The following is a 22,944-nucleotide window of genomic DNA, read 5'->3' on the forward strand; positions in this document are numbered from 1 at the left end:
TTCTGTAGCATGCAAGCATCGTTATCACGCTTGCTAAATATATTCATTAATATCGTACCTGCATGCAAAGCATATCGTTTGTATTATCATCTGTAGTTTAATCATATTTCTTATGCACATATTGCATTGTATATATTTGTCATCAATTGTTTATTAATAGATAGAGAGAGAAACTTTTTTTATTTTTTATATCTATTTTGGTGAAAGTTCATCTGGGTATATTATTAGCTATATAATGTGTTTATAAAGATATAAATTTGCACTTTCAATACATGTACAAAAAATTATTTTAATGATAATTTCTTTTTTGTTGATCATAAAGAAAGAATTTGAATTAGTGTGTGTTTAAGTATTTTAAACTGTCTAGCATTGATTTTTAAATTTCTGTTTTTTTTCCATTTAATTCTATTTGCTTGAATTGTTAACAGAAGTAATAATGCAAAAGTAATAATTTTATAAAATTATTATTTCGCAAAAGCAAAGCAATGAGACTGAATACCAAACTAACAAATCGTAAACGTATAGTGATGGCACTTTCAACTCATCCTGGAAAGTAAAGTGGCCAATACATTATATTAACTACATTACCACTGTCATGCCATTGGCCTAAAATTATGGAGCCTTAGCCTCCTTTTCTCTAGGGGAAATAACCTTTTTTTTTTCCTCTACCACTTTCTTGTGAGTTCCTATTTTTATAATAATGTAATGGTTTTTCCTCTATAGATTTTAAAAGAGTAAAGTTCGAATAAAATTAATTGCCTTAAAATACCCAGGTAATGCAGCATTGGAGTAAGTTTTAAAATATTAAGAAATTAGACCACAAACGTTTTTCATTATATACATCATGTAAACTGGCTTTTCTCCAGAAATCCCATTTTCAGAGTAAGCACAGGCATAATATAGGCTAAGCTTAACCTAATAGTCATCATTAACTGTTGCAAACTCACAGCAGTTATGAAATTAGCATTTCATGTGACAGCAGAGCCTTGAAAAACAGCCTTAACAGATATACGTGAAAAAAAAATATGTAACATATGAGAATTAAAAATTGGGAAAACCTTTTTATGTTCTAGATTTGAATGTATATTGAATTAAGGATAACTCGATGATTAAGTCCCTCAATTAATAAAGTAAAAATTAATTATTCACATTTTAAATGATATCTCAGTTTTATATATGTTTTAAAATCATATTTAGGATAGCTTTAGTTTCTAACTGTATGAAGAATGCGAGATCTTTTGTAAATCTCATTTATGTATGCACATATCTTTATCAAAACGTTTCTAGGTATTGAAAGTGCAAATTACTTCACTTAGTTATTAAACTAAATATTGCATCAGACATGTGTTTTACTCATACATCCGTATATAACTTCCCAGTGATGCGCTTTTGAAATGATTTTGTACTGGTGTGTATGTGTTAATTATTACTATGTAACTTTTCATAATTTGTAATATGTATTTGGTTCATATCTTTACGTTGTACGCTTTATAAAGCTGAAACAAAGTGCAAATATATTTATTAATGCAACTTCCAATTTTCTGTTTTGTAATCCAACACATTAATATCTTTTGACATTACAAAACTTGATATTGCACATATATTGCATCTTGATGTAAGAGATGATATATAATTTTGTAACACAAATTTGTTTGAATATTTTAAATTCTTAGATTTGCAATCTTTTTTATTGTAAAGTATAAAATGTGATAGAAAATTAATATATTCTTATAATCACTATTTCACTGCAATTATTCAAAACAATGTTTATTTAATATTCAGCTTGGCACAAAATATGTGATTTAAATTTTTAAACACAATCATTTTCACTAAAAAAAGGTAATAAAATTTTTACAAAAAAAATGTACTGTAGTTTGCATTTATATTTGAATATTTTCATTAAAGCATGAAAACACTTTTCATTAATAAGGAATTACATGAAAAGTTTTATTGAAAGTCTCAGGAACAGTATTGGATGGATTGCGCTGCAACGAATTTCTTGCTAATTCAACGAGTATTCACCAAAACCTTAAATAGATCATCTCCATTTAAATTATTTATATTTTTTTTAAATGAAGAGTGATTATGTTTTGGAAGCCAGAATTGCTAAAAATATTGCTATGAAAAAAAAAATCTTAATTGACTAAAGTTAAATGATTGAGTTAATGTTCAATATATATTAGGAAAATTCCAAATTTATCTCTCTGTGTGTGTCTCTCTCTTATAACTTTAGAACTGTTTGTGTCATGAAATTTAGATAGTGGGTCCAAGGGGTAATTTTAGCCCCCTATCCTAAAATATGTTTAAGAATTTTTGAAAAATGAATTTTTCTAATTGATTTAATGTACAGCATTGTCACAAATTCAATCTTTAGACAATCTTTTTTTAAAATTATTTCAAAAATTATAGTGATGTTTGATAGCTCATAGCTCTATATTTAATCAGAAGAGTTAATTGCAAGTTAGTTAATAGTTGTTTAATGTACCAATATTTAATTACCTATCGTAACTGATTAGTACTGTCAAAAATTTCTTGATTGCGGTCAATTTTTTGATTACCTTGAGCAGTAGTATCTTACCAAATGATGCTGTATAAAGTGTATCTTTATTTTGATGGGATGAACTTTTAAATACGTGTCTTATAAAGTAAATTAGTACCACAATTTTCTTTCTGAAAAATGTTTGCATTTAACTTTTATTTTTTCACATGATTTCATAGTGTTAATTAATACAGACTTATTGATTATCTATTCTTTTCCTATACAATGCAACTAATCAAATATTGGTAGTATTTAGCTAGTAAATGAAACAAAAGAATAATAAATAATATTTAAGAAGAAAAAGTTTAATTTTTAAGACAATCTATTTAATACCATTCAATTAATGTTAATTTTACTCATTAGTTTTGTGTTCAGGAAAAAAAATTCTGGATTTTCGCTAATTGCGATCCGGAACTTTCCGGAAATCCAAGTTCCAGAAGTTTCAAGAAACTATCAATCACATTTATGTTTAAAAATTCTTGTATATTTTATTTAAAAATATTAGAACTAAAATTTATACTTGGCATCTCTTATTAGCAAATATTTTTTTCTGGTAAAATAATAAATGTGATTAGAGATAAAAAAAATAAACTTATACATAATTATTCATTTAAATTAAGCTGCATATAATTTATTTAGAATTTCATGTTTTGAAAATATCAATGATTTAAATTTATGAAGACATTAATTTTTTGAAATGCGTCATTAATGATCGTATTCAAGAAATTTTTAAGATTTTTGAGTTGGGCTCTCAATATGTTGGGCTTTGTGGTGTTTGATTCAATTTTTTTTTAACCTACGAAATTTTAAATTTAGCTCAATACGTTAAATACCCGATAAAAAATTTGCTTAATATTTTTTTGTATAGTTTGTCTACGGTAAGAACTTCCCTCGCCACAAAGTCTGAGGCCGTCTGTTGCTATGGAAATGAGAATAGTGCATTTCAGACAGGGTAGCTTTTCTTCACTCCTGGGCTAACACAACTCACCAAAGAAAAAGACTCCCTTTCTTTCACTGACCCGAGCCAAAACCTGTCCTAAACAATGACCTCACACCCCTACTTGAAATAGTTACCGCCACGGGTCCAGACAAATGGCTAGGGGAGTTCTTACTTTAGTCAAACCATAGAGGCATGTAACAATATGAAATCTGCCAATCTAATACAATATAAAATCTACATTAAATATCTGGCTTCTCAATAAATTTCGAATGTGGATGTTTCTTCAAATTCAGTTTAAATAATCCCTCTTATTAACGGTCATAATAGCACTCGTAAAATTGAAGACACAAGCAGAGACATCTGACTCAGGGCTAAAGAGAGTAGAAGGGCTGGTTCACTCCTTTGAAGTATCTCTCGCCGCGCCGATCCTCCGACGTCACTCTAGCGACGTCACTTTGGCGCAAAGCTCGCACTTTTACTTCAAGAACGGAGCGNGAGCGGAGTGAACTAGCCCTTGTATTCTCTTTAGCCCTGCATCTGACTAACGAAATGTGCTAATCGAGATCACATGATACAGTTTTTTAAATCTTCCTTTTCATGCACTGCATTTTATAGTTTTCCTTATCATATCCGATGCTTTCTCTGCAATCATTATCGTGGGAATATTCGTGTTACCCCAGGGTATCGTAGGCATTACTGAAGCATCAACAACTCTCAGCCCTTTTACAGTTTTCACTCTGAAAAATAAAAGTCAACGAATGGGCATGCAGAATGCTAGATAATAAAAGATTTGAACAAATAACAACTATACATTACATATAGTATGACATAAGTTCTTAAAAGAGTTTTATGTACCGTCTTAAATGATGTCACTTTTTTTTTTTTTTTTTAAATTTTCGACCCCGTTCTCCATAAAAGGTCAAAAACAAAACACATTATAAATTATACTTCAATTTTTTTTTTTTTTGAACTTTAACCATTTGTTTTAATTATGTAAGCATATTAATAATGATCAGATATGAACTTTCGCTGAAGAAAAAATATAAGAACAAATTGTTTAGAAATATTTGTTCTATGTTTTTATTTTAACAAATCGTGATGTAACATCCATCTCACAATGGACATCTATTTAAGTTTTTGTGTTGTGACGTAGTTATTTAACCGAGCTTAAAGCCAAAAACATAAATATTTAGCCTCATTTTTACTTTGAATATAAACAAAAAACGGCTCTGAAGTATGCGAAGAGGTTTCGAATCGAACATTCTCAGTCCGCAATCGAACCGAATGATCCTCCTTGGCATCGAAGATCTCTTTAATATGAGGCACACATTTGTATTGGAAACGAAACAGTTTTGATACTCCATCCCATTCTTTAGTGTATTTCACGATTGTCCACTTGCCGTGACAGCATTCGTGGACGGCCCCTTATCAGTTTTAAATCATTGTTCTATAGTAAAGAAAGATGTTTCTAATTTTATGCAACAGGCTCTATTTTATTAACTGATCCTATTTCAAAAAACAGCTTCTATTTTAAAAAACTGCTCCTATTGAATTCACGAAGGAAAAAAAAAACCTATGGTTATAAGCAAAGGTTCTTTTCGTTTTAGTTGCTCATCAGTACTTAAAACTAAAACTCGCCAATACTTAAAACTAACAATATTAGCAATCGAAATGGGCTACAGATGGCGTAGAGCAGAACTCTCTAGCTATGGCAACACTTCACATGCTTTCCCCATTAGCGTGTAGAGAGACATAGAGGAAGGGAGCACGTTGGTTTCTCTCTTGATTTTCATATAGATTAAAATCTTTTAAGTTGGAAAACTATATGGAACTGAAAACTACATTAAACATAGTTCAAAAGAAAAGTATCCCCGAAATTTTAAAAATATTTTTTTAAATAAAAAGAAAAAATATTAAGAAAAGGGAAAATATCGTAGAACATTCCTATACAACTAAAAAGAGGAGGAAAGGGAGAAGGGCCAAAGGCATGAAACTGGTCTCTCCCCAGATGGCGTATTCGAGCGTTGTGATTGCCAATACCAAAATGGAAAAGAGCAAAGCAGGCATGCAAACAGAACAGAAAATCACGCGAGAAATGTTATCCGCATAGTTGCTAAGAGAGTTGCAAGTTGTACCTATACACTAGGATAATAAATATATATGTATAAATAAAAAAATCAATCTACGCCATTTTAGTTGCACTTTTCAGGAAGAGCCATTTCGCAAATTTAGGATGGTAGTTCTCCAAGACTTAGTAGAAGTACGGTCGATAAGTTCTTCATGAGCACAGGTCTTAAAGGTCCTCTTAATAAGCTGCTTGATAGAACAGAAGGGCATGATGTGCGCAGAAGTTTGAATAATTAAGGCCCCCTTTTTTGCGAAGTAGTCTGCTCGGTGTCGTAGTTGTTTCATCCTCGGGTCCAGGTTTTCATTTTCCCTCCCCTTCGACTCAAAGCCTCATATGATTCTACTGCTTAGCCCGTAAACTAGCTTGGCGCGATTATCGCCGCTTTTACACCAAATGTTTATTGCCGATGAAACTTATAGAATAAAATATATAACGAGGAAGAGCATGACGCTCTTCCTCACATTTGGGTGGTGCGCTTGTAACCTTTTCAGCAATTTCTTGGGGGGAAAAAAGATTACAAGATCATGTACTTACTTTGTTTGAAACTGAAAGGGGAACTAACAGTATTATGTTTTCAACAATCAAGAAGTTAGAGACATGCTTCTTTAAATTTTGTTTTTAAAAATTATATTTTTTAAAATAAAAGTNCACACACACACACACACATATATATATATATATATATATATATATACATACATATAAAAATACACGTAAATCCTAATAAATAAAACTATTTTTAAAAAAATTATAAGGCGTAGAAAATAGATTAAACTTTTAAACAATATAGAGTTTAGAGGTTGTTTAAAAAAATTTTTTACCTCAGTTTATAATCAAGAACTGTAGACTCGTCATTTGGGTCCCCCATTTTTGCTGTTCCAACGTGATGACTCGATGCAATAGGAAATGCTCTGGCAGCGCAGTCATAATACTTATCCGTGTCATGTGAATATTTCTGACACGATGGGTAATTGGGATTCACCAATTTTGGTTGAAGTTTTGCAAAGGCGGCATTTTTCGTTATTTTCATACAAGTACGGAAACCTAAAGGAAACATCATTATTCATATGTATAATAATAATGTATATAACAATATTCTAATTATTTACTGTGCATAAGCTTCAAGAACATAGAACCCATAAAATAAGTTATATATATATACTCTTTCTTTTAAAAATATGTTCTTTAAACACTTTTAGATTAACTGATTTTTTGTTATACGTTTCTCTTATAATAATCAATTCTCACATTACTGAGACATTGCATGAAGGATAAATTTGCAAAGTATGAAATATGAGTGCTTCATACTTTTAATTAATATGATTAGTATTAATTAAAAGTAATTTCTTGATGCAACAAGTAAGCTCAGATTTTATTTTGTTTCCATATATTAGAAAGCCATAAATTTTTAGCATTATTAACAAGAACTGCTTTCGTCTGCATAATAACCTGGCAAACATGAAAGGACCATTGCTTATATTTCCTACATTGTATTCACATCTTAATCGCATATTATCAATAATCTACGAATAAGTCGGTTAAAGGAGAATTTTTCTTTCGTAAATTTAGATTTATTGAATAAAAATTTTATATTTCTCTAAGTCGACTGAATAATAATTTTTGAAAACAAAGTGGAGAAAAAAAACATTGCCCTGCTCCTATCACAGCGATTTTAAATTTTCATATTTTGCCTAAAAACGTCAGGCTGTATACCTACCCTTTGCAATGAGAATCGTATACAATGCTTATATATTGTTGACAATCCTGGTATCAACTACATCAGAGGTAAAATGCATAAGCTCTTCATATTGAGAATATAAGGACTTCATATTTCACGCTTCGCCTCACATTCATATTTAATACTTTGCCTAAAAACAATAGGCATTGTATAAATTGCTATCCTTTAGTTTAAACTCAAAAATGTAGGCAAAACCTTGATATTGTACACAATGATCGTAGGCTTTGTCCGAAATACTATAATTTTCTAAACTAACTGTAATATCATGTATAAGTTCCTCAGATTGAAAATATGCTTGATCTGCATTTATTTGTAAACCAAGAAAATTGTTTTTGAAATTTAACTATATAATTTAAAGAGAAATATATTAGCTCAATATGCAATATCGATACCTATTTGACTGTTAAGAAAGTTTTCTTTTTAATTACCTTCAACGACTACTTTAGAATCTTCTGGATTTTCAAAATAGTTGGGATTTATTTCAGGAAGATCAGCTGGATTTGTACTGACTAAACGAACATATCCCCTACTTTTTGGGTCAACAAGTTGAGGCATGCACAGCATAAGAGTTTTATTCAAATAAGGAGCGAATACTGAGAAGAAAGCCTACAAGATATCAAATAAAGAATCGAAATTGTAATACACATGTAAGAATTCAATAAAATAAAATTTCTTTTATTATTAGATATTATAATACAATTTAATTTTTTATACCGTATGCAATAAGTACAATGTAGTACAAAAGCAAACATCTTAAAATTCTATGATTTAAATGGTCCAATTTTCAAATATTCCGTCTCAATCTTAATGGTTCTGAGGTCAAACCTGAAATAAACTAATTAACTAGCGCAGACGATAATTTAAATTAAGAAATCAGGCAGAATAACGTACTTTCTCTGAATAAGCAAACTGAAAACGACCTTTATGTATTAGAGTAAATCAAGTGATATTTTACGTTACTATGACGACTGTTTGTAATATTTTGGGATATTTTCTCGTGTTTCTGTGATTATCTTTTTTAAAATCATATTTTATCTTTAGCATGGATTCATATTTAATACTTCCTTATGGGAAAAGTAAATTATTAAGTAAACATAATATGGAACGGACGCAGATCATAGTAATTATTGTTCTTGCCAAATATAATTCTCAAGTTTTATACCTCAGTAACAATTTTTTCCCGAGCAAAATTCTCACTATTGCTATTTTATTATTGGGTTATGCGAATTTCTGTACCGAATCATTTTTTGGAAAGTTATTATTTTTTTTAAAATTATTTTTATGACGATGTGATTTTTATGACAAGTTTCAGTGATATATTTAGTCTAGGTTTACTAAAATATATCATGAAATAACTCATGATAGAGCGAAAGAATAAATAAATAAATAAATAACTGAGCGAGTGTATGAAACACGAAAGAAGTGAGAATAAGCATAAGCAGTTTATAATCACTGAATAAGCAAATTTGTGATTGATTTTATAAGGAAAAAAAATTATTCACTTATACTTAGTGTTAATACATGATGACCATGTTTTTTTTTTTTAAATTTGTGAATGACCCCTCATTTTGTATGTACTTATATTTGTATGCATGAAATGTTAAAATACCTCTTGTGTGGCACCCCGTTGAAGTGCAAATATACCTGGCACATTTCCGAAGTATATCTCTTGGTTAACATAATCATTGGCTTCCGCGTTTTTATTGGAGTGAAGAAAAGCAAGGAGTTCTAATGCATGAAAAGAGCTCCATATACCTGTAATTAACAAACGAAAAAAAGAAGCAAAATGTGTGTTTTAAATCAGTCTAATCAATATATTTTTTCAGTATTCATATGCACGTAGTTTATTTTCTGAAATGTTTTGTTACCTGTTCTGTAAATGACATATTGTTCTATGCTATCTTTATTTATAATCTGAGACAACAAAGTTGGAATTTCATTGTTTAACTCAAAGAGCATAAATCCTCCTATATGGTCTTGCAGATTATGACCTACTGGAAGATTCGATATAAGGGGAATCTAGGGTAGAAAACAGATATCAGTTATAAAAAGAGTAGCTGAAAAGTATGGATGCTCTGAGTTTTCTTAAGCTTTTACATGAAGAATTAAAATAACTCGGTATAAATAGTTCTCGTTTTTCTTCCTAAGATAGTTTCGTCACGTCGACAGTGCAGGAAATGCCAAACAAAATGTCCACATGGTGTCTGTTTTTACTAATCGATCTACAGGACGGATCAAGACAAATTCAGGCCCAAGGCCCACCAAATTTTCCAGGCTCCTTACAAAATATTTTGAAATTAAATTACTGAAGAGTAGTCCTAACAATGAAAAGGAATCTAGTGAACTGCATGATTCAAGAGAAACATTCAAAGAAAGCAGACAATTGAAGATTATTTTTCTAAGATAAAGTTTACGTATCTATAAATTAAAGCAAAATATAAAACAACAAAGCAATGTTATGCCAAAATATAAATAGTTTGGTGACCGCAAACAATTGAAATCAGTGATTTTTGCTAAAAGTCACTGATTAGCTGAATTAATTTTTTTTATTTAATACTTAAACCAACACAAAGCTAGCTCATTAGACTTTTTACTAATTTTTGAGGCCCCTCAGAAACTGTGAGACCTAGGCCCATGCCTATTGGGCCTAGGCGATAATCAGGCCCTGTCGATCTACAACTTTTTAATTAACTTTTTTTCCCATTTCTCGTAATGTCTTAGAATCAGAGAATCCACCTTGTGAAACTAGGTGGATTCTTTCACTAGGTGGTACAGTTAACTGTTTCACCTTGTAGTGTAGCCATTTTAATACACATAGATACCATTTTAAATATAAATTTTACATTATATTTTAAATATATTGTGTAAATATAATGTTGCAGCTGTTCAAATGGTTAGAAGCTTCAGACGCCTTTTGTAATAACTGATATAAAATAGTTTTTAAAAAAAATTGACTTCCATGTTTAATCGAATATTAAATTAGTTTAACACTATTTACAATAATAATAATTAAAATAAAGCATTTAAAGTGGAAATTTATTTTACATTTAAAAAAAAAATCTTTTTTTTTTAAGTTAATAGAACAGAATCTGTTTGCTCCTTTTTCTCTTAAAGTTAGATTTTTTTTTATTTAACTTTCATTCAACATTTTGAATACAGGGTCTTTATAATTAAAGTTCCACTTTGAAATGGCTGTAAAAATAAAACTACCCGACCAAATGTCATCAAACTTGGAAATGTCTATAAGAGGTTATGGGATTTTAGTTCCCGCAAAAAAAAAAAAAAAAAAGTTCAAATCTTTACCACCAGTGGTGAATGGCGCTGTATGCAATAAGGTTAAACGAAATAACTGAAGAAACATCAGTTGCAAACACTTTTATTGTTGCTACAAAGCATGCTCAATGTGGCATCCGCCATTTTCTGAAAGCAAATTAAATCGCAATATTGCATTCTCAACAGCACTTCTTAGCATATCTGGAGAAATGTTACGGACATGTCTTTGTATCACATTCTTCAATTCCACTAAATTGGTTATGTTATCACCATAAACAATGGCTTTGAGATAACCCCACAACCAGAAGTCACAGGGGTTGAGGTCTGGTGATCGGGGTGGCCAAGAAATAGGGAAGTTTCGGGCTACAATACGATCATTCGTGAAATGTTGCTGCAGTAACTGTTTGACACACCTACCAATGTGAGGTGAAGCCCCGTACTGCATAAAGATCGTGGTGGCTAAAATGCCCCGTTGCTGAAGTTCAGGTATCACGAAACATCTGAGCATCGATTCTAAGCGAGCAGCAGTCACGGTGCATGTCACGGGTCCAGCTGCCGATGGCTCTTCAAAGAAAAAAGGTCCAATTATGAAATTTGCTGTCATACCGCACCAAACGGTGACTTTAGGCGAATGTAATGGAACTTCGTGGATAACATGAGGGATTTCTTTGGCTCAAATCCTGCAGTTATGGGTGTTGACATCCCCATTTAAGTAAAAATGTGCCTCATCTGTCCACATAATGTTCCATGGCCAATTGATGTTCACCTCCATCCGTGCCAGAAAACTCAAAGCAAATTTTTCTCTTAAAGCCGGATCTCTAGGTTGAAGTTGTTGAACAAGTTTGATTTTGTAAGGGTAGTACTGCAACACTTTCCGAACGATTTTGTACACCGTACTCAATGGTAAGTCGAGTCGACGTGCAACAGCACTTACGCTGCACGTCCCCTGTCGGGTATCCATTGCTGCTTCCTCTACTGCTAATGCAACAGCCTCCTTGGTTTCCACAGACACAGATTTTTGTCCACGCCCAGGTGCAACAGATAACAAACCTGTGGCTTGAAATTTTGCCATCATTTTTCGTAAACCTTGCGGTGTCATTGGACCTCGGCGTTTTCCTCTTATAGTACGGAAATTTTGTAAAGCCCTCCGTTCATTGCTGTCGCATTCATAGTAACATTTCACGAGCAGAGCACGGTCTTGCATGGTAACAGACATTGTCGACTCAGAACACTGACAGCTCAGACAAGGCGCCTCACTTTTATAACTGCAAAGTCACATGACGTGTAAGACAAATTTGCATATTTCACATTTGTTTAGCACTATTGCATATAGCGCCATACTCCGCTGGTGGTGAATTTTTGAACTTCTTTTTTTTTTTTTTTTTTTTTTTTTTTTTTTGCGGGAACTAAAATCCCACGACCTCTTATAGACATATACCAAGTTTGATGACATTTCGTCGGGTAGTTTTATTTTTATAGTCATTTCAAAGTGGAACTTTAATTATAAAGACCCTGTATATTAAAGAATATGGCTAAATTAACAAAAAAACGTACTCTTAATTCAAACTAATTTTTAGTGAAATCATTTGGATTTAAAGTAAACTCAAATTATACACGTAAATGTAATCGCTAATCAAATTAAAATGTAAGAAAATCAATAGCATTTGAAATAAATTAAAAAATTAATTAAAGATGATAAAGATTTTTCACGATGAGCAATAATTTTTCTAGGGAAATACTTGCATTAAATCTATCCAGTTCAGTCTTGGGACCTATTCCAGATAACATGAGTAATTTCGGTGTATTATATGCTCCAGCTGATACTATGATTTCTTTTCTTGCTTTGACATAGTGCTTAGATCCCTTGTATTGAAAGTAGACCCCAACAGCTTGCTTGTTTTGGATATCAATCTGTTGAAAGTTAGTTGGTTAGTTATAGTTTGTCTACGGTAAGAACTCTCCTATCCACAAAGTCTGAGGCCGTCTGCTGCTATGGAAACAAGGATAGCTCATTTCAGAGAGGGTATCTTCTCTTCACTCTAAGGTTTACACAATAGATCGAAGATAAAGTTTATCATTCTCACGCTGACCCGAGACAAAACCTGTCCTAAACAATGACGCCACACCCCTACTTAAAATAGCTATACCTCGTCACCATAGTCACCGCCACGGGTTCGGACGAATGGCTAGGGGAGTTCTTACTTTAGACAAACTATAGTAGTTAGAAAATAATATGTTGTAATATCACAGAATACATGTAGGGGATAACGGGATGCATGCAGTGCTCAGAAAAATATACATTTGTTGCTGTTGTTGTTGTAAACTACAACTACTTTATTGCAAATGACCGTAGTTAACTACAACTGTGTTCGAAATGTAGGCACTGCTTGACTACATTGATTAGACCACTGAGGATATTTTACGTCAGGATTGCGGTCGGTGTGAACCAGGTGCGGAATTCGTAATCTGAGTCACCTCATTAGAGAGGCGTGTGCTCTTTCCCGTGGCTTAACACAGCTCGCATTTGAAGTTTTATAACCACCGATAAGCAGCCGACCCAATTTTGAGTTTACGACCACCAATGTTCAACTACGTAGTCTTGTAATTTTGAACTAATCCAGAAGACAAGGAAACTCCTGGATTAGTACCCCTAGAAATATTGATTTGTTATGGGAACATGGAGGACTTTGCGACTCGACAAATTTAACGTTCATCAGTCACCATTTACTACACGGGGAGTCTTTGGCTGGCTGGGATCGAACCCACCACCCGTTAGACATGGGCCCAGTGCCCTACCAACCAGGTTATCCCGGTCCCGCATTTGAAGTTGTGGCCATAGTGATAAATAAGCTATAATTATGAGAACAATTCGGTACTAGGTTCTAAGAATTGCTAATACGTAATTCTTAGTAACCCTCGGCCATAGCGCCATTCTCATTGCGTCCACTGACAGACCTGCAAAAATACTCAGTTGTAGTAGTTGTAGTTTATTTACGTCGCACTAGAGCTTCACAGTGGGCAATTGGCGACGGTTTGGGAAACATCCCTGAGGATGATCCGAAGACACGCCATCACAATTTTGATCCTCTTCAGAGGGGATGGCATCCCCGCTTCGTTAGCCCGACGACTTGCACGCGAAGTCGAGCACTTTACGATAGAACAGTTTAACGAGGACCAATACCGCACACCCTCGGTTCCTACTCAGACTAATCCAAGTGGTTAAAATTGATACTCAGAAGGATACTCAGATTCGAAAAATTAGTTACGATTGATTCTTGTTTCTTTACTAAACTAACTTTACATGCGCTTATCAGAAATCGCTAGAAATTATTGTTTTTTTTTCTTTTGTTTTTGTATCGTACTACTTACTGCATTAACTTTAAATGTTTTATATATATATANTATATATATATATATATATAAAAGTAACACACTGCAAACTGCAATACAAACTACGAAAAACAGGTAGCGATACTTAGTAGTTTCGTTACTTTCAACCTCTAAATATATTGAACATAACAGTGAGAAAGAATTTACTGTGATGATTGAAAAAATAATTAAAGTATATAGGGATAAGAACGAAGACTTTTTTGTTACAGTTTTTGATTTCTATAGATTTTCAAAGCTATGTAAGTGCAAGAAAAATATATAAATTTCAGCTTTTATTTAATTTTCTTTCGGTATAGCGTGTTTCGGTGGCGATCGCTACCATTAATAATTCTTGATATAGTACATCAGATGATTTTTGGAATAATTGATTCTTGACATGAATAAATGAAGAAAATAAGTGAATCCACAAATGAAGGAATTCGTGTAGTATTTATGAATCGAGGATATTACTGATATAGCATATTGTTGAATACTGGAAACGATTAACTAGTGAAACACAGTGTTGCAAAATTATATAATCGGTGTGAAAGTGAAAAGGAAGAATCAGTAAATCAGCGAATCACCGTGTTAAAAAATGGAGTCAGTTTGTGAACAAATCGAGGGTAAGTTAACTTACAATTTGTAATACGACAGTTGATAACTATACTTTTTTTTTCATTTTTTTAAAAAAAATTACTACACGTGTTATCTACTATGAAGATAGTTTTGTAAGTTAAATATAAACTGATGACAAAAATATTACTTAAAGTTGCATGCTAAATTTATGAAAAATATCTCATTCCAGATGAATTAAATTGAACTACCGTTTTGGATAAGGTGGTGCAGGTGAATGATTATTAATAATAAAACATACAGGAATTTTATTTGTTGCACATAAAACTAGAACATTTTATTTTATTTTATAACTGTCTTTGAACAGCCTACTCAATTTTATGGGTTTACGACTACTAATGTTCAACTCCGTAGCCTTGCAATTTTGAGCCCAATCCAAAAGAGAAGAGAACTCCTGGATCGAGTATTGGGAGAAATTTGCCTTTTTGGAGGACTTTTTGATGGAGCTAACCAGCATTAAGGAAGACCACGAGAACCTCCCACTGTTAGCCTGACGGCAAAGGGACTTTAACCCATAATCCGTCTACCACTGAGGATAATTCACGTCAGCACTGTGATCGGTGCTAGCCGGATGCGTAATTCGCATCAACCACTCCACACCGAGATCCAACTCCGGTTCACCTCATTGGAAGGCGAACGATCTATCCAATGGGATTTCGCGACTCCAAACTAGAACATTTTATAGCCTTGCCGCAGCTAGAACATTTTATAGCTATGAACCGTAGCCTTGCAATTTTGAACCAATCCAGAAGACAAGGAAACTCCTGGATCAGTACTCCCAGAGGTATTGATTTGTTATGGGAACATATTTCACGTCAGCACTGTTGCGGACTTAGCGACTCGACAGATTTAACGGGCATCAGTCACCATTTACTACACTAGGAGTCTTCGGCCGGCCTGGGATCGAACCCACGAACTCTTGGACATGGGCCCAGTGCCCTGTCAACCATGCTATCCCGGCTAAAACATTTGATAAAACAGAAAGTTAAATATTTTAAAGTTTTTACTTTGGTCACCATTGCTTTAGGTACAATATCCAGATTGGTTCGGTTGTCGCTCGGAACTAGATAAGCTTTTGCAGTACTGCAACGTCGTCCATCTCGTATTGTTCCTTCCGGATCATAAAATCCTGCAATACGCAACGTATGAAACAAAATTGAAAACGCATATCAAACACTACAGATGGTACAATAATCTCAATTTATAACAAATGCATTGGAGCATCAGAAGTTCTCTTCGCAAACTGACATCGAAAGAGATATTCAATCAAACACATGGTATTTAAAAAGAATCTTTTTAAATTTCGCAAGTAATAAAAAGTGGAATTATTAAAATCTGTCGATTCTGCTCAAAGAATTACCTTTATGCGTACATTTATAATATATGAAAAAAATATCTTATGTGTCTATTACTATTGAGACGATCTGATACTATTTGTGTTATTACTAGCAAATAAAATATTAGAGGAAAAACTCACATTTGAAACTTTATTTGTATGAAAATTAAAAAAGAATGATAAAAAATCGTGGTTTTAGGAATAAGCTTTGGAGAAAGTTCTGTTTACCGAAAGGTGGGGGGTGGTTAAGGGTTAAACTCGCTTTCTTTAGGAACTGTTAAAAATTGATGAGGGGGATGGGAAAACTTACATGAGTGTTGTTAGAAGTCTAAGAGGAAAAATTAAAAAAGATAGACAAGAAATCGAAAATGGGATGAACCCTAAAAATTACGACTTTGGGAAAAATATGGTTATTAAGGGGTAGTGGGAAAATTCCTCTCTGAGGGGGAGAATTTTTTTATATACATAAATAGATCATACAAATATTTAAAAAAAATTAAAATTCAAAACTCATCTTCTTTTTTTCTGCGTTGAAATGCACTGATAGAATTTGCATTCTAAAATTATGGTAAAATAACCGACAGCAGTCTGTTCATCCAATTAACCGTAAAATTTATGGGGAAGAACATTTTTTACCTTTACGGTTTTGAAACCATTCACAACTAGTATGGTTATAAAACCATGAATACAAAAGTTTACGTTCTTTTTACCATTTACAACTAGCATGCTTTCAAAACCGTATAAGAGTAACTTTGGAGATAGAATTTTTGTTGGGTAATGGGTTTTGGAGAGTGCAGGATGATGGAAACTCTTCATGTATTAAGGGGAGCGGGAGAACTAAGTGGCTTCATTAGATGATTGTAGTTGGTGCTCTAAAATTCCGGTTGTTTAACCGTATTACGTGAAAACAGCTAATAAACCGTTTTCTCACAGTTAATAGTTTGAATACCATCTTATTAATGGTTATTTGACTATTTTGCTTAAATGTGGTAAAATAACAATGGAATAAATTGCTAATTTTCCATTTTTTCCGAGAAAATTCTAAAACTGTACTGAAATTGACGTCATTATAATGCTGTAATCATTATTCAGGTACTCAAACTTCTTTGAATTGTTTCCCTACCGACGCTTTGCAGGTATAGAATTTCTGGGAAATTTACTCTAGTTTTCAAATATATCATCAGAAATTAAACATTTTAACTACCTTTTAATCACCCATTTGAAAATAAACCTTTTTTTAAGTTTAAACTTAGCTATACCGACTTCAGTTATAGGCATTTTTAAATAGGCTGATATATTTTTCTTTTAGATCTCTGTGTGTAATAGAATTGTTACCATGCTGCCTTCGTCCGTTCGGATCGACAAACTGGTATCCTTCACTCACTACAGCTTCAGTCAGAAATTTTTTCAATTTCGAATTATAACCAGGCTTTGAGACAGTAATAGGTCCTTTAAACCCATGATAATCTACAAAGAAAATGCTATCTATTAGATGGTAATAAGTTGTATGCATGCAATAGAATAAATGCTCGGTTTTTTTAAAATGCAGACATTATTTCCCTTTTAAGAAGAACTGGACGAGAAATTTAATATCAATTTTTGATTTCAACGTGTTTTGAAATAGTAGACAAGTAGACTGGAAAAATACTAACATTTAAATTCAGCTACATATCTTATACGAGGCTATTATTGCCTACATAAAATGATGATATTTTTATGCATACTATGTTTATTTTTTCAACTGATATATACATTTCTGCTTCTTTTTTTATGTCATTAGTTTCCAATTTTCACGTGCTTTGAAATAGTAGGCACCTATATCTAACAAGGATCTTGCAAAATAAGAGTATTTATAGCTATTAATCATGACAATAAGATAGACCATAATTATCTATAAGATATTAATTGTTAAGCACAAATTAGACTAAACTTTTTTTTTTTTTTACAAATAAGACATCGTATTCTTTTTAAAAAAAACTAATGCGGTGATTTGATAGAGTCAATGAGTTCACCATATTTTAAAATTAGCATACAATAATAGTTTTGAAAAAATATTAGGATTTAATGCGCATTAGTTGTTTGTGCAGCAAAAGTGTTAGGTATAAATTTTATTCATCTTTGAATAAAATTGTTTTATTAAAAAAGAATAACTTATAAAAAAACCCGCAATATTTCTACAGTTTTAAAACTTCTATATCGATGTGTCTTGAAACTTTTATAGAAATTTCTTCACATCAAATTAAACTAGTCTTTTAATTAATTTTTTAGAACTTGATCCGAGTCATCGTTTGGAATTTTGATGATCCTATATTTATATGCTTGACTCTTTCAGAAAGCTTTGATAATGAAATCATAAAGAAAAGTTTTTTTTTCTTAATTTTATTGATTAAACTAAGCAAAATATGTAATTTTATTGATGCAAATTAAGCAAAAAAATCTAAACAAATGAGAAAAAAACGCTATACTTTGAAAAAATTTTGATCTAATAATTGGATTTTCACGTAAGTAGTTTTTATTGGTTCGATGAGCATACCTTCAATATGCTAATTAATTCATTCGTATGATAATTTGAGTTTTACGAATTCAGACACAAATGCAAATTTTACCTGAATTGACACACTATTTCTCCGATGGATTTGAAGTTTTGGACTTCAAAATACGAGGGTTACTAAAAATCTGGAAAATATGGTAGCGCTAGATCAACTAGAAAAGTAGTCCAACAATTGAGCACCATAATGCTAATTTTCCTTTTTGCGCTTTTTATACGAATTAAAATGATTTTACCCAAAAGTATAGGGTTTGTATTTACCCAAAAGTATAAGGTTTGTGTTTACCCCAAGATGCCAAAAAATATTTTTTTAAATTAATTACACAGTTATCGGTAAATTTTTGAAAACTGATATCTACAAATGTTTACATTTTATTTAACTTTGATAAAAAAAATGAAAGAATTCCATTTTGAACTTTTTAAAAAAACGAAAGGATTCAAAATTTGACCGAAGTAGAATAATTCTTGAGAAATGGAAATTTAAAAATACAACTTCCTTTCTTTTATTTCGAAGAAAAAGAAAAAGTTTTATTTCTAGCCAGCCGTTTAACCTATTTCAAGTAAATATTGCCTCGAACCATTTTACATTAAAACCCATCTCACTTAGGGAAAAATCCGATCATTAGATCCAAAATTATTGTTCCATATTATGCAGTGCATGTCACTTACAAGCATCCGCCGAGTGCCTGTTTCTATAGTCCTCCAGTTTTTTGAAATATGGTAAGACTTCATCATAGCTCCAGCCCTTTGCACCCATAGCTGCCCATTCATCATAGTTATGGCGATTTCCTCGAATACTCAACATATCATTTATAACGCTTGTTCCACCTATTGCTTTACCACTTGGAATCATAATTTGCTATAATGTACAAATTTTTAAACTTTATTTAATTTTTCAAAATAAATTTTAAAAAAAATGTCTCAATTAGTTGAAGTATGAAAGTACGTATCTCAGCATAAATTAAAGTCGCTCGAATAATAATTTTTAATCTAGAATTTGCTGCTTGGTGTTCTAATAGAAAAAACATATTTAAGAAAAGTAAAAGGAGATACAAATATATGATTTACTCCATTTATGCTCAGTGAAACAAATTTACTATGACCAAGATTCAAAATTAGTTACAAAGTTCGTCATCAGATAGCGCTTCAGCTAAGAACAACTATAAAACAATGCTGGAAATCGGTGTAGCCAGCGATATACTAATAACATTGCAAAACAAAAAAAGCAAAAAACAAAATGTTGCTTTCTAACCCCTTAAAATATGGATGGGTGGTCTAATGTAAACAATAACAAGCGTCCTTAAACCGGAAGAAATTTAGAAAATTTCCGGTGTATCCCTCCGCTTATGTTATGACTACGAGGCGATGTGTGAACAAGCCTAATATTCTATGCAGTTTTGTTATTGTAATTTGGGTTCAAATCTAAACATAATTGTACCATTCCTAAGAGCTTTCAGAAATGTATTGATTCTCAGAGGTCGTAAGGCCAAAAAAATTTTGGAAAGTTAATATCTCATTGTGAATAATTCTTAAGATTTGCCATGTTTTGTATTTTATCCCTTATTTGGCTACATTTGAATAAAATGTCGTCAGAAATATCTTTTAAAATATCTTTTTAAGTTAGCCTAATTAAGTTAGCCACTAGCGCCACCACACCCTCAGCTTTACACGATCACCCAGCCATACTTATATTTCACCTTTAAAGAAATAACCTTGAACGACCTTGAGTTATTAAAGAAACTGTAATTTGTTCATTAGCTTTTTCGTCGTCCGTCATAAGTGGCATTTGATCATTGTTGATATTCGTCATAAATTAGCAACGTACATCGACTATCCACAAACAAAGTGATCAAAAACAGTCAATAGTTGCTGCCAACGCAGCCAATTAAATACGACTCGAATTATAGTAAAAGACAAGTGAATTATGTATATAGATTATTTTATGCTACTTTGGCATATTTTAACTAATCCCGGAGCAAGGATTAAAACCAAACGTAGCTTGTTACAGAATTTTAACGCGGAGTAAGAAATCGTAATTTGAAGGAAACTTTGCCAAGTGTGGTAATTGATTCCATAAGCATTCCTTTTCGCAACCCTAACCTGGACAATTTTGAATCTGTCGTAACTGTCTTTAGACTCAAGAACTCTACATTTAATAAATGAAGTTAAGAAAACATAAACTATGCAGATAAAATCATTTTTAAAGAAAAAGTGCGTACTTAAATTCTACTTTACTAAGACGATTACTTACTCTGTTTGTAAGGGCCGATGCACAATGCCTTTGAGGGACTGATTTGAATTTCCAGTCCAGATTTGAGCCTACCCACTCAGATGACAAAATAGGTATTTCTGTCAATATGGTAGGTGTATTGCCAACTTCCAGGAGCAATACTGTGACACATTTCTCTTCGCTCAAACGACTTGCTACGACAGATCCAGCAGAACCAGCACCCACTTTGGCGAAAATAAATGCTTCATGACTTTCAAAAATAGTATTTTTATATGATTGCTTAGTTTTCATACAACAGCATAACATTGCACAGAATACAAAAAACTAATCAAAGTGAAAATAGACAGCATGGAAATGGAAGGGATATTTCGGTTCTGTAAACAAGAACTTTATTTACTGTCAAAATACATGTAAATGCAAAGACACTTTCTGTGTTTTGAGACCGAGGAAGGTTCTTGCTTAGAGGACTACAAACGACCCATTTTCTTAAGTTTATAATCCCATTCGAACAATCTTTTGTCACTTATGTCACATTTAGCTCATTATTTAGTCCTTGGTGAACACGTATTCTTTGACCAAGATTTAGTCATAAGTAATGGATGAATTTGTGATATTTATAATCTTTGTGAATCCATCAATTTATGTTAAAACGACTATATTTATAGATTTTATTGAAAGGCTGATAATTTAGTCAGCTATATACAATCGATTTAATTATCAGAAAATAAAAATACAAAAGAACAAATGATATTAATATTAAATTTCGCTAATTATTAAGTCACGAGGAAAGTCGAGATTTGCGATAGTTATGTTTTTTTTAAACCATCAATTTATGCTTAAATTGCTCTTATTTTAAATGTTGTTGAAAAGTTAAAAATTAAATCAGCTATACTCAATTGGAGGAATTAACAGAAAATGAAGAACATTAAAATTCTTATAATACTAATATTACACATTATTTAGTCATGAATACTGTATGAATTGGTGATCATTATATTTGTTTAGAATTCATCAATTTATGTTTAAATAGCTATCTTTTCAAATTTTGTTGAAAAGATGAAAATTAAGCCAGCTATATATAATTGAATGAATTAGGAGAAAATGAAAAAGACTAAAAATGTTATGATACTAATATTACATTTTACATATTATCTATTCATGAGTATTGTACTGAACTAAAACTTCTCTCAGGCTTGCAACGGCCTATGAAAGGCCTACTGTGTGCCTATCTGTGTTTTCTTGACCTTTGGGCTCTGGGAAGCTGAGATGATGTTGCTGTTGTGCAGACAGCAGAATGCGAAACCCTCAGTGTTATGTTCCCAAGCTTGCTTTCTACCCATTTTATTGACCCACTGAAGGGATGAAAATCTAAGTCAACCAAACCCAATGCGAGGATAAAACCTCGGACCTGTGGCAGGAGCACGCGAAGCGCCACTTCTAAACCACCTATCATACTGCAATACACACTAAAATTAATTATTTCCATTCATCTCTAGTATTAATGTTCTGATTTAGAACTGTTAGTATGTTTAATACTAATATCTGTCTGTATTTAATTTTTACATTTGTACTTCTTATATTATTTTCCAGTTTATAATATTTAAAAAAGTTTTCTTTCTATTACTATATTCTTATGAAGAAGTAAAAGTAAATATGAACGATGTTAATCAAAAACTAGGTTTCTCATCTAATAGTGAATATTAATTTGTCATTAAAAAAATTAATTGTTGTTACTTACCTATTATGTAGTCATATTCATTTCGGAAGTGATTCGTAGTCTTCGGAGTATATCTATGCAGGGGTAAAGTATGAAAAAGCGTATAAATCAGATATGGCAGAGACGTCATTTTGGTGATATTTCTCGAAGCAAACTAGAAAAAATGCTGATCAAAACATACAATTTGTTAAATGATAAGCTTTAATAAAGTAAAAATATTTAGATTTTTATATTACTTATACAAATGTTAACAAGAATAGAACAGAATAGGAATAAATAGAAAGTAGCACGAAAGAATTCCGAATTAGTAGTAGTTAAATATAAAATATAAACTCACAGAAATAAAAGAAATACTTACCCAATAAATGCAAAGACAGCTAACTTGTTCCGTATCTTGTTGAACTCTAATGTTGTGTTGCAATTAATTTTTCAATTACACTTGTTTCTCCACTTATATAAACAGCTGCACTTAAGAAATGCCTATTATGTTATC

General features: G+C 31.9%; 1 protein-coding gene across 2 annotated transcripts; it reads right to left on the reverse strand.

Moving 5' to 3' along the window:
- Positions 1-4,071: 4,071 nt before the first annotated feature.
- On the reverse strand, positions 4,072-22,944 carry LOC107439116 (glucose dehydrogenase [FAD, quinone]-like). 2 transcript variants are annotated; one of them, XM_016051605.3, is made up of 12 exons: positions 22,810-22,944; positions 22,473-22,617; positions 20,756-20,958; positions 19,174-19,363; positions 17,292-17,423; positions 15,628-15,749; positions 12,362-12,529; positions 9,214-9,364; positions 8,955-9,100; positions 7,774-7,951; positions 6,429-6,651; positions 4,072-4,216 (listed from the first exon to the last, which is right to left on the reverse strand). In XM_016051605.3, exons 2-12 carry the CDS (start codon positions 22,579-22,581, stop codon positions 4,075-4,077), a joined length of 1,764 nt encoding a protein of 587 aa, XP_015907091.1. In that variant the 5' UTR covers positions 22,582-22,617; positions 22,810-22,944; the 3' UTR covers positions 4,072-4,074. The 2 variants fall into 2 exon arrangements, with proteins under 2 accessions (XP_015907091.1, XP_042910040.1); XM_043054106.2 differs by having other exon boundaries at positions 22,473-22,605; positions 22,810-22,899.

This window comes from Parasteatoda tepidariorum, chromosome 4 (assembly GCF_043381705.1).
Source record: "Parasteatoda tepidariorum isolate YZ-2023 chromosome 4, CAS_Ptep_4.0, whole genome shotgun sequence".
Lineage (NCBI taxonomy): Eukaryota > Metazoa > Arthropoda > Arachnida > Araneae > Theridiidae > Parasteatoda > Parasteatoda tepidariorum.